Here is a 13374-nt window from a genome sequence, read left to right as displayed (position 1 = left end):
CATGCCTTGTCCTCTGGGACGGAGCCCCTGGGCAGATGCTTTGAGAGAAACATTTTAGTGCTGGCAACTGTGCAGATGTGAGACCATCAAGGAACCAAACCGCTTCACCTCTTACAGCGTCCTGCACTGAGCTTTGCAACAACACAGCTGCAATGTCGCATCCACCAGCCTCATCCCTTCCCGGGAGACAGGGCTCAGCCCCAAGCCTCCGCGATGGGCAGGGAGCAGAGCAGAGCTGCCGCGTGTCGTGACCACGCAGCACTCATCCATCCTGGTGCTGCAGCAGGTAGATGTGTTTCAAGAGCAACTGCTTTTTTAGCATCTAGGTGGGTGCAGGGAGCGCTTGGTCCAACGGACGGAGGAGCGAGCACAGCACCTTTTTGCTGTGATGGGTCCCAGTTGCTTGGGGATCGGGGAGCTGCCGTCTCTCTGCCTGACTGCCCTGCAGAAATCCTTCTCGGCACCCCGGTGGGACCACGTGGTTTCCTCTCCTTCCTTCCACGCCGTCACCGTGTCATCTCTCCCTCTGGCTGCCTGCCAACAAAAACCCGCTCTCGGAAACCTCAGCGCGAGTTACCATAGCTACTCGCCAACTCGGCCGAGACAGGCACATTTATCCCCCCGACGCGCCGCGTACCTGCCGCGCCGTGCTGTCTCCCAGCGATGGCACGTCAGCCCCGTGCAAACCCAGCCCACCGCTTTTGCCACCTCAGTAGCATCCTGCGTTCCCGGCAGTGCTTAAACCTCCCTGCCCTTTTCTTTTTCGTGCCCATTTTTTCTTCCTTGATCTCCCTAGTAGTGACTAACCTTCATAGGACAGATATCAGTGGGTCTCAGGCTTGGCAACCTCAGATCCCCCTCTTTTTTTCCCCGTCTCTCACAACTTCCATACATCGATTTTACACCCAAAGAGAGCACAAAGCATAATCTAACCACCCGGATGGTTCACAGGGTGCAGGCCTCCACAATTCCCCTGTCTGACAAAGTGGTGGAACAGACCCTTGTGTCCAATTCCTCCCCTCCTTGGTTTTATTAGCTCCACCAATAGAGATGCTGCTCAATTACACTGGTATTCTGGCTTCAACAGTGGTGACCAGCCACTTTTGCTTTCAACCTGCCAAGGACATCCTCATGATGGGTGTGCAGGCGTCAGGAAGAAACAGAGGATTCGCTACCAGACCAGCCTGGGTCAGTGCTGCTCACTACTGACTCACGATTACCAGCTGCTGCAGAGCACTTAGGGAGAAGCATTTTCCGATAAATGATTGGAGCCATCTGGATCCAGCATTAGCCCTGCTACATCTGGATAACTTCTCTTGCCATTTATCCAGTGATTATTCACAAAATTGAGGCTTCTTTACTGATACGCACTGACCTGGCCACCTCCAGCCTTCCCAAGGCCAATTTTTAGGTGGTATAAATGGATTTCTGACCAATGCAGAACTATACAGCTATCTGGAAAGAGAGTCTTTGTTTTGGGAGAAAAATGTTGGATCTCTTTCCTTGGGAGGAGACTAGCTCTCTGCCAATCTTCCCCTCTGCATGTGTGGTCACAATATTGTCTGTAGCTTGATTAAAATGGGAAGGAATCAAGAAAAAAGGGACAAAGTGGAGGATGCCATTAATATTGGATAATTAATCCCTTAATTGCAGATAAACATCATTTATTTGACAATTAACCCTTATAACCAGGAGTCCCACAACAGGCATGCTGCTTACCCTTTCTGCCAAAGGGAGCAAGATCAGGAGAAGGGAATCTGAGACATTAATGCCAGGACCTGAGCATTTAATCCCCTGACGAACCCAAAGGGGAGCAAGGATCCTACAGGAGGATCGTGTAGAGAGAAAGAAGATCTCATCAGGTGTTTGGGCTAAGTTAAAATCCCAATGCCAACCCTGGTGCTCTCAGGAATAGCTCTACTGATTTATACAAGCAGAAAACCTGGCCCCTTGAGGTCTTTGCTGTGACTAGATATCAGGACTGCTCCCACCTGGAGGAGATAACCTTTCCTTTGTGATTAATATAACTCCAGGACCCTTTCCCCCCTCTCAAAAATGCCACTGTCTTCTGTGAACACCTTCATTTTTCCCTCTTCAGAGCTAGAGAGGCAGCAAAACACCACAGCAGATGCACACACCTTCAGCCCTCTTAAAGAGTAATAAGAGAAAAGCAGCAGTAAAACAATGTTAGCAGAGCAACAACGACCTTGCAAAGCATTTCGCCGAGAAATCTCTGGCCGGTTTCCAAGAAAACACCTGCAAGGCTGGCTGGATACAAACCGTGCAAGCGCTAATTGGCATGGGAAGGATGTTGCTATGCAGGCAAAGCCTGACTGCAGTCAGCGGGAGTCCTCCGGCTGCGCGGCCGGCGGGAGCCAGCCTGCGGCTCATGCGGAGCACGGAAAACGCAACGGAGACGGAGTAACAGATGCCGAAACGGTTCGCTTCGCTCTCGGCTTCCGTCTGTCCCGGCTGGGATATTTTTAGTGTTAGAAACAGATAAATGCAAAGCCTGGTGTTAAGCAGGCACACGCCACCCAAACAGCAAGGCTTTGCAAATCCTCTTGCAGCAATGACGAGTCGGGAGATGCTCCTCTCCCACAGCCGCCGGGTGTTTTATTTTGTGCTCCTTAAGCACAGCCCGGAGGAGGAACCACGGCGAGTCCCCACGGCTGCGGCTGGCCGGGGACGCTGCGGTCCCTCGGCTGCATCCCTGGCCAGCCCGGCCCAAGGGGCAGCCCACTGCACAGCTGCCCGGTTCATTTTGCATCCCGGACATGCTGTGAAATGGGAATGTTTGCATCCCCGCTCCGCATCGCAGCAGCGTTGAGCTCACGGCATTTTCCAAAATGAAGCTGCTTTACTGGACATCACAGGGCACTTGAGGACCACCAGCTCGATCTCCCTCCCCAGAGTATCCTCATGGATAGGGACAACTGTGCAAGGGCCACATCCTCACCCATGGGACTGTCACAGGAACTGCAGAGATTTTTACCACTGGATCCAGCTCTTTTAGTGCTTGGCATGAACATTTCACATGGACATCACTGGACATCTGTCAGAGCATGAGAAAGCCCCTCTATAGTATTCATCACCTCTTAGATCAACTGCTTTACCCATCAGCCGGAGATCATTTGCCTCCCTCAAATATATCCTCCTTCGCAAAACTGAGTTACAGCTCTTTGAATAAAAAGCAGCTTCCCCCATCCTGCCAGCACCAAAACTCCCTGTTTTGTAGCCTCAGCAGCACAGCTTGCAGCCTGTTCCCCGAAGAAACAGCTGCTGCTCGTTGCTCAATCCTTTCTGCATGCATACCTTGTTTGCCAAGTGTTGTGGGGTCTTTTCAGGTGAAGGCACCATTTGAGCAACAGGAGCTATTATTAGAAGGTAAAATGTATTCTTTATACAATACCTGCAATGTTGGACTTGAGGAGGAGAGAAGAGTTAGAGATTAAAGCAGTAACTTAGTTAAGAGCCCTGTACACACGCTCATAAAGGACATCGGAAGGATATCCAGAGCACTGAGCTACAAATCAAGAGAGATAAAACTTACTATCTCCTATAAAGCCCCCCTAACACTGCCTTTCCGCTACTGGCTGCCACCGCAGGAGGAGAGCACCCATATTCTTGGGCCAGGGCAGCAAGACTTATCTGAACACCAGCATCAGTGTTACTAACACGTTCAGCTAAAAGCAAAGAAAAGCAAGACTGATGTTAGATAGAGTGCAGAAATACTTAGAAAGTGAAGGCTTGTTCAGCTGGTGGGAGACAGGAAAAGCAAAGGTCACACTCTGAATGTGAGCGAAAACAAATTTACAGTGGCTGTCCATGATTTACTTGGCAAATGAAGGAGGAGTCCTGCCACCTAAATTAGCTGATCCCTCTCCTCTTACCTTTATTTATTGTTTATGTTACAGCAGTACCTTGAAGCTGCCAGGTGAAACTGGGGGCTATTCTATGCCTCCACTCCTGCATCTGGAAAAAGCAAGTCCCTACCCAAGAAGCTGGTGGTCTAAATAGACAAGGCAATGACTGGGAGGGGAGGAGAAATATTTAGCATATCCTCTGGTAAGACACCTGACTTTGCAGACAAAAGAAATGGGAAAATCTATCTGGACTTCAGCAAAGCATTTGATACAGGGCCACGTGGGAAATTATTAATTAAGCCAGTGGAATATGGGCGTTGGCAGAGCTGGAAGCTGGGCAAGGGAAATGAAAACGCTGGGTTTTGAAAGGCTGAGCTGCAGGCTGGAAGGAGGTTAGCAGTGTTTAACGTTTTTAAGGTTGACTTCGGCACGGAAAGTAGGACAACGTTGATGAGATCTGCTAATGACACAAAGTTGTAAGCAGAACCAACACAGAGGAGGATTGGGATATCAGAGGAAGAAAGGGATTGACCTTGACTGCAGTGTTCGAAATGGCATGAAAAATACCAGTACCAAACTGGGTACTAACCACTAGGATTTTTGCTAGAGACTAGGAGCTCCACAGCTGGAACTGCCTGAAGAGGGTAACAACGTGGAGGTACAGGTTACCAGAGGATAAATGAGGGTAGTTCTCAGACCTCATGATGCATCTGTGAGAGTAGCAACACAAGGATCTGATGCACCAGGTCCTGAGGACACTTCACCTCCAGTTCCCTAAACAATATCTCTGCATCCGTGTTTAAGAAATATGGATTTCACCTAGAAGGAGGTAACAGAGGAAATAAAAAGCAGGCTGAAAAACTTTGACTTACTAGCTACAGAGCCAAGGAGTCAGACATGGACATTGTGCCTAGAGACACCAGGTAGTGACCACCAGGGAAGGGAAAACCATTAACTAACCTGATGCCAGCTATAATATGGCCAGGGACATAATAAGATGGTTGCAAGCCATTGGAGACTGAGGTCTTGGGATTGCCTTTGAGATGCAGCCATGCAACTAAAAATCCCCTGTTTCTGAGACAGGGTCTCATGAGTTACAGAACGAGACCACGTAACAGGGTGCCCATGACAGGACTTAGTGGTTCAGAGGGTCTCTTCCAGTGCTGTGTGCCTAAAGGTCCTTGCCGAGGTCACATAGCAGGGCAAGAGCAGAGGAAAAACTGCTGAGGTATGGAAACTCTTTCTGCACCTGACACCCAGCTCCATCTCTTCTCTGGAACCCAAAAACTCATCTATAACTGGAAGTTCATTTGGATTAAGCAAGTGTAAAGTACAACAGCTATTCCTATATTAATGTAGGTGCTCCTAGTGCAACATGAGAACGCCTTGCTTTGCTCTCGCTTCATCTGGTTTCAGCTGAGAGGGATAGATCCCTCGGACCGGGGAATAGTTACTCTGGAAGAATTTTTCCTGGAAAAGCTACTCTGCAGCTTTTTCATGTGAAGCTCACACCTCCACAGATCCATGAAAACTCATCAAAATAAAGTCTGTCTCACCTTGAAATGGTCTTCTTAAAATGATCTCTCTGAAATTACTGTGGTGGAAGGTTTATATTTCCCAATAATCATCACTCCTTGGGCTATCTGTGCAACATCTATCTCCGTCCTCTTCTCGTCTTAGTAAATACAAGAGTTTTATGCACGCACAGTTACTACATACTCTTACGACAGGTCCTTGTGGTATCACAGCAGTCATATAGTATTTTCCTGCCGCTAAAGGTACATATCAGGTAACTGCTGAGCACTTACTCATTAGCTAAAGCTGTCAAACATCTTTCTGAACATCCTCTTCTGGATGGAAGAAAGCTTCCTGTACCTTTCCCTTCCTAGCAGCACAGAGCAAATTTGGATGTATTTGCCTGTATGGGTTACTCTAATAACACTAACATCCAAAAAAAAGGAGTTATTAACTACAACTATACTGGTAAATTAAATATGCCTAGGACTGTTCTCTTGCACTGAAGCCTGGAATAGCCCTCAATCACACTATTAAACTCTTTTAACCCCTAAGACAAGGTGGTTGCATCCAACGTGTTTGTTGGTATCACTCTTGGCTTGTACCTACTCCCAAACCAATCGTGTGCACTAGGGACCATTTTAATAACTGATCATGTCCCCATGCCCAGGCATGTTTCCTGGCACTGTATGATCTACTAATACAGACCAGCCTATCGATCCGATCAAAAATCTCAGACGATGATGGAAAATTTCACACTGACAGGCACACCAGATAATGCTGGCATCTATCCAACTGAGTATCAGTTGCTTATTCCACCATGAAGAAAAAGAATTAGGGACTAAAAAACAAAACAAAACAAAATAAAAAACCTAATTTGCAGGAAGGACACTGCACTGCTACCAAACAGTCGCAATAAGGATCCATAAACCAGTCATACAAATGTAAACCCAGGAGACTTCACTAATTCTGCTCCAGGCAATAGTCAAATGTCCGATCAACCTCCATGCTTGACAGAGGCACCTCTACCAGGTATCTCAGTAACGGGGGACATATCTTTCACTGGAGATTTTCAAGAACAGGTTACACATGCACTCACCTGGGGTGGTCTAGATATACCCTCCCCTGCTTCAGAATGGGCATTTGGATAAGACAACCGTGGAAGTCCTTCCTGCCCCAAATTTCCATGACTTTCACAACGGAATACGAATTCACCACCCTACTGTAGCTTGCTCCGGCACTCACCCATGAATGTGTTGCAAACATCCCTCTCAGAATCAGTTCCTCTGTTTCTCAGAGAAACACACAGCGAGTCCCCAGCTCTGAGTCATTCATCTCTATAGCTACTACAAATTCCCATTTGCTCCACATCTTTATTACCTCCAGGGCTCGAGATGAATGACAGAACATTAGCAACAGGCACTTCATTAATACTAGATGCAGTCCAAAATTTTCCACTGAAGGCTTTCTTGTTTTGTCTTCTCTGATAGGAAATGGCTTGTCAACCAAAGTGATTTTCCTGGTTAAAAAGCAATTGCTTTGGTCAGAAAATATACCTTTTGAATAAAGAATTTCAAAACTGTGTTTCCTAATAATATTACTTCTTTGGGGGAAATTTGTGCCCTTATTACTCATTCAGACACTAAAAAGGGCATAAAATCTCCCCCTTACTTTTTACCTATCTTCTGCAGAAAAAATGTAATGAAAGAAGAAAACAAGACAACGAGAAAACAGAAAACCCTTAATTCTAACATTTTCCAAGATTTTCCAAACAAAAGTGAAAAACATTCATTCCTTTTTGCATTTTTGCCAAATAAATGCTTCTAATCATTCCATTCTAATCATCACACTAGCAAACACCACTGTCTGCTCATTAAATCACCCGTTCTCTCCACTTCCAGACTCCCCGGACAATGCTGGCCATGCGATTTATTCATCTACTTCCACCCTTCTGTGGCAGGAGAGCTCTGCTCAACCATGCCAAGAATTTATGGGGAAAAACCACTTCCAACCTCTCAAACAGTAAGGTCAGCATGGCCACCCATGTACCTATTACAGATAAAACCCTGTGATAATGTTACCAGATCCTCTTACATGACACTTCTCCATCCAGCAGCAACTTTCCAATGAGCTGAAAACTCTCCAGGCTGGGTTCTGACTCCTAAAAATCAGATCAGCCACATAAACTGCACTTTCCACAGCAGGCTGGGCAGCAGGGAGACCCAAATGGCTCCATCGCTACCCGCCCTTTACAAATGCTTGTCTCTGCATGGCTGATGATCAAAATTGGGTCTAAAGCAAGGATAATCTTCCTGTGAGCTGGATTATTTGGGACTGTCAGTCACAGGCTTGTCTTACGCCAGCTCCTTCAGCTCACTTGTTTCTCTTTGGTTGCCTTGCAGGAGGGGATGTGAGAAGGAAGGAGCAGAGCTGCTTTCCACTCATGTATCCTCTGATTACTATTTAGTTGATAGTGTTGCAGGCTCTGGACTTGTTAGCATTTAACTCAAATAAACACTTCGGGCAAGCATCTCTGAGACAGCTTCACACTGGCATGTTGGGCTGCTAAAAGTTGCTCTGCTCCTCCTTTGGTCCCTCAGGGGCTGCAGACCATGAGAGTTGCAGAGGAGAGGAGGTGAAGGGGAGTGCAGTCCGCCCCCCTAAATCTGCTTGGGTGGCACGTGCCTGGGGGAGGAAGACTGGGGCAACAAGGGCTATCTTGATGCTGGGACCAATGTCGACTGGTCACAGTGGGGACCTTCCAGCAGCTCATTGCCAGCAGAGTTAGCCCAGTATGTAACCAGGAGAAGAACGATGCCCTGGAGTTCTGGTCCAACCCCAAACCCGATGTATCATTTCAGGTAAGTCACTTAGCATCTCTGCCTCGGTTTCCCCACCGCAGAAGAGGAGAAATAATCTCTGGGCACTGACTGCCAAGCAGGCTCCATCATGCATGACTTGATCATCCTCAAACCTACTGGCTTCCAAGGGATTCAACTCACACTCAGCCCTAGGAGTCAAAGGGCTCTTAGCACTTGAAAACCATGGACAGTAAGCGTGCGCTCCCACCCCTTCCCTGGTTTTATCCATTTATTCTGTAGGCTCTTCAGGGTACAGACAGTCTTATATACATAGCTAACCTGACCTCACTGAAGGCTTTTGGGGATAAAATGATAATGAAAATGCATCTGTTCCCAGCTGGGAGCAACCTCCATCCTCTGTGGCCATCACTGCCAAGCACCATCTCTGCTTCACAGGTCCTGGGAGGCCTGAGGGGCGTAACAGGCGCATGGGGCTCTGCAATACTTGTTTGTCTCAGCATAAAGGGGTTTTAAGGGGGAATCCTCACTCTCGCACAGGCTCCCCCGATGACCTTGGGCTAGTTGCTTAGTCTATCCCATGCTCCATTTCCATACCTGTAAATAACACTTCCTGGCTTCACAGGGACAGAGTGAGTTTAAAAAACATTACTAGTATGTTCTTTGGTTTCACTGGAGAATCATTTCCCCGGTCCTAGGGCATCATATTACGCTGATCTGCAGCCGTAGCAAAGGGCTGTAAAGAAATCTCCCCTCTGTTGTCTGCAGCCAGGGGAGCCTTCACTGGTGCAGAAGTGCAGCAAAGGGCACGGAGGACAAGCCCCACGTTAGCCTCCTTGCTGTGCGCTGGTAAATGGCAACTAGGAGATAATTCTAGCTGCTGGGTGTAGGACTAGGAAATGGGACGTCCCTTCTTCCTCACTGTCCTCCCTAATGTCCCATCATCCATGGAGTGTCTTTCAGGCCAGGCTAGGATATAAGCACCCTTTGCAGGGAGAGTGGAGGTTTTGTACCCCTATAAGCTCCCCAGGGTCAGGAGAGGACTTCAACCTCCACATGATCATCATATCCAGATGACCATACTACCAGTTTGGTAGTACCAACACCCCCCGTTATTTCTGTATCACCACAACTTTGAGCTGCCTCAAGGCCTTCAGCTTGTACTCAGAGCATGTCCACTGCAATGTGTCCTTCCAGAAGGTCCAACCAGAATGACCCTCGGTTTGTGCCCAAGCAGAGGACACGTGTGCTAGAAAGGGACATTATGTGTGCAGTTTAGGTCCCACCAGCACTGCAGCTCTGTGAGTGCAAGTCAAGAAGCTCACATCCCTGGATGTAGGCACCCTAAATCTCATCCCAGGGTCTTAGGTCCTACTGTAAACTTGGTTTTTAAGTCTTCCTCATCTAGCCCCATGAAAATGAAGTTCAGGACTGGCAGAGTCTCTACTCAACCCTCATCTCCTTATGTACTCTGAACACTGGAGCAGGGTCTCCAGGGAGGTTGTGGAGTCTCTATCCTTGATGACAGTCAAACCCCAGCTAAACACCATCCTGGGCAACCTGCTCTTCCTGCCCCTGTTCGAGCAGAGGGTTAGGCTAGAGACCTCTGGAAGTGCCCTCCAACCTCAAGAATTCTGAGAGTCTGTGATTTAATTCTAAATCAGCATTTTGTGCCTAAAAATAGATCCTTGGAGCAGATGCCACCACAGTTCAGCTGTTCAGGTATCTGGGGAAGTTGCACTCCTCTTTCATCTTACAGGACAAGGTGGGGATTAAATACACCCAGAGGGGACTCCTGTGAGCAGAAAGGTTTTCAATAATAATATGGATATAGAGAATTTGGCTCTTAAAACAGCCCAAACAATAAGTAACATTTTGAAGATACTTAACTTGAACAGAGAATGAGAACAATTAATGCACTTATGCATTAATGAAGAGGTGCTTATGTTTCAGGGCTCAGCATTGGAGCAAACACTTCTCTTACAATATGCTGCACAGAAGAAAAACATGGAAGTGAGAGGGCAGGTGAGGACCTGGGGGAGGGAGAAACCCTCCTACACTGAGGCTGTCCTGAAAGGCAAGGAGCAAGATAGGGAAGATTGAGGCCTTTGAGCTCTTCTTGCTTTTAATATCTGCAGTAAGGAGACTAGAAATCACAGGCCAGATGCTGCCTGTCTCTGGACTGGACCTCTCTGCTGATACTGACACATGTAGGAAGGTCTCAGGACTCCCAGGAGAAAGGTGAGAAAATTTAGACAGAAAAAGACCTTTCCAACCATGGGGTTCCTTGTACCTGGAGGATCTCTGTCTCTGCTCAACAGAGGATGTCCAGAGGCCTTGGGGATGCTGGAAGACCTCTCCAAAACCTTCTTTCCTGACAGAAAAGGCAGTTCCCAAAGGTGTCCCAGGATGTTGTTGATGAGCTGCATCATATTCTCGGTGAGCGAAGCCACAGCCTAAAGCTGCAGTCAGGGATTCACCTTTGGGCTGATCTCCTAGCAGAGATCACAGGTCTCCAACGTCAGACTCGCTCCCAGACTTCCTTCTGGACCAACCGGTTTATATCGCTGGTCACAAATAAATTACAGACAGGCCCTCATGGGGTACCAGCTAGACCTATTTGGGGTGAGCTGTGTCCCCGCACAGCCGACGCAGCCCAGCCTGCCCCGCTGCAATGGCTGCAGTATGAGCTGCCAGGAGGCTGCCCTACCTCTTGTGGTAGGCAGATATGGACCCATCCCTTCAGGTTTGACCATATTGAACTCGCTATGTTTTGCCCAGCGCACTGACAGGGTGAGTCACGGCGCAAGGACACCCGCTGATGCCTCTCGGAGAGGCTACGCTCCACTGCGCTGCATAGCAGGCTGGAGCAAGTTGTGGGGGGGGGAAGCTGAGCAATCTGTGCCTAAAAACACAAGCAAATAAGCGTAATTATGTTTGTTCCAGTAGAAAAGAGCAATACAACAGTCCTCCAGGTCCAGGACATCGTTCTGCTTTAGTCCTGCCATCATCAACGAGAACACGGACCTTGCGAGATGGCTGGAGAAAAAAGCCTCATGGTCAAAGATCACGGCTTTCCAAAGCAGATTAAAGGATTGTGCGACACTTTTGGAAAACTCAGTCCTTTCGGGAGCCCCCCCCCCCCACGTCACCTGAGGTCCTCCGCCCTTGCAAAACAGACATCCTGAAAATCGCAGGCTGTTTTGTTGCATCTTAGACAAGAGCTGCAGGCGGTACCTGCATGCACGAGAGCACCGGAGTCCACAGCATCACACCCGGCCACACCAAAAGCCAAATCAGCCCCAAACACAAGCAAAAATCAAAGAGGCGATGGAGGTGGGCTCCTCCTTACACCGTTACGGGAAGTCAAAGCAACTCCCCCACCACCACCAACACACACAAAACCTTCTCCTTGCTTAAGCCATTTCCCACTGAACGTGGAGATAGGGGGAAAGGAGATGGTTACTAGCTCTGCTTTGACTCGCCATCAACAGTGGGCCAGAGGAGTAAAATTACAGCTGCATTTTAAGACCACATGAACTTACTACCTGTTTGACAGTGGGGTGTCCCCTCTGAACCCCCCCCTCCCACAGGAAGCAAACCAGTCACCCTTGCCGTGGCATACACACATTGGCATTGCTGCAGGGATGGGGGGATGCAAAAGGGCTCCTGCGGTTATACTGCTGTCCCATAAAGCCCCACTGGTTTTGCTCCCCGGTGTCCCCACCCCGACCTCGGCAGCAGCGGGCTCTGCCAGCGAAAGCTCTGGAAGCCACAACGGCAGCAAGCCCTGGCTCCAGGCGGGGACGCGCGGACGCCAGGGCAGCCGCCTCATCCCTGGATTTCTGCACACGCATGCTGGGAGAGATGCAACGAGCGTGCCGTGGAGTGGGATTCTGTGACCTTTGCTGGGAGGCAACCGGGGTGCCTCTTTGCAGCCCAAGCCCTGAGAAGGGAGGGAGGCAGGGATGGAGGAAGGGGATAGGCGTTGGGGACAGTGGGACGCGCGCCCCCGCTGCCGCTGTGAAGCATGGCGGCATCCGAAACGTGCCCCACCCAAGCAGGGCTGGACCCACGTCCCGCGCGTCCTGCGCAGCCTGCGCATCCCCTGCAACCTGAGCATCCAGTTCATCCTGCACATCCCGTGCATCCTGCGCATCCCGTGCATCCTGCACATCCCGCGCATCCTGTGCATCCTGTGCACCCTGTGCATCCTGCACATCCCGTGCAACCTGAGCATCCAGTTCATCCTGCACATCCCGCGCATCCTGCGCATCCCGCACATCCTGCGCAGCCCATCCAGCACGCCTTGGGAGCAGCACCATTCCGGGATGTCCCGGGATGCCCTCCTCAGCAAGGCGATACAGAGATGCGGGGTGGGGTGGGGTGGGGGCGGGACGCCCAAATTCGGGGCAGCCCTGCGGATGCCCCTGGGGTCTGTGTGTGTTGGGGAGGGTCTCGGCTCACCTGTAGGACGAGCTGACGCCGGCCGCCACCTCCTGCTTGATCTGCCTGTTGAGAGCATCGGCCGCCGCCCGGGCTTTGCCGCCGTCGGGCGCCGGCGCCGGCGGCTGCTCCTCGGGCAGATGCACCTTCCTGCGGCCATCGCCGCCTTTGGGCGGCTCTTCCAGCGCCTCGCCCTCCGCCTGGCTCCTCTCGGCGCCCGGCTGCGCCTTCCTGCGCCGTTCCTGGGAGCCGCCGTCGGGGGCCGGCGAGGGCGAAGGACCCGGCTTGGGGATCCAGGGGTGGTCGCCGCGCTTGGGGATGGGCCAGGCGCGGAAATCCTTCTGGTACTGGGTCTCCTTCTCGAAGGGGGTGTCCGAGGGCTGGTACTCGCTCTTGGGCTTGCAGCTCGGCTCGGGCCGCTGCACCTTCCAGGGCTTGTAGTCGTGGCGCATCACCGAGTCTGCGGGGGGCGAGGAGTGAGGGGGCGCGGGGCCGGGCCGCGCCGGGCTGGGCCCGCGCTCCCGCTCCCGCTCCCGCTCCCGCTCCCGCTCCCGCTCCGCGGGGGCCGCCTCGCCGGCCGGCTGCGTCTCCACGGGCCGCGGCGGCGGCTGCTGCTCGGTGGCCTCCGAGTACTTGGCGAAGACGAGGGGCACGGCGATGTCGGCCTTGTCGAGCTGGTTCCAGAAGCGGGCGATGCAGCAGGCGCGGGTGATGCACGGCCAGGCCAT

The 13374-nt window shown here is 50.7% G+C and overlaps 1 protein-coding gene across 2 annotated transcripts in view; it reads right to left on the bottom strand.

Moving 5' to 3' along the window:
* Positions 1-13374, bottom strand: part of MAP6 (microtubule associated protein 6) — a 47953-nt gene extending 34579 nt beyond the window's left edge. For both annotated transcript variants that reach the window (XM_062567453.1, XM_062567452.1), the window contains exon 1: positions 12668-13374. In XM_062567453.1, coding sequence (XP_062423437.1) covers positions 12668-13374 — 707 coding nt within the window. The remainder of the gene's footprint in view (positions 1-12667) is intronic.

This window comes from Rhea pennata, chromosome 1 (assembly GCF_028389875.1).
Source record: "Rhea pennata isolate bPtePen1 chromosome 1, bPtePen1.pri, whole genome shotgun sequence".
NCBI lineage: Eukaryota > Metazoa > Chordata > Aves > Rheiformes > Rheidae > Rhea > Rhea pennata.
Note: the sequence above shows the minus strand (reverse complement) of the source record. Positions and strands in the feature narration are given on the sequence as shown.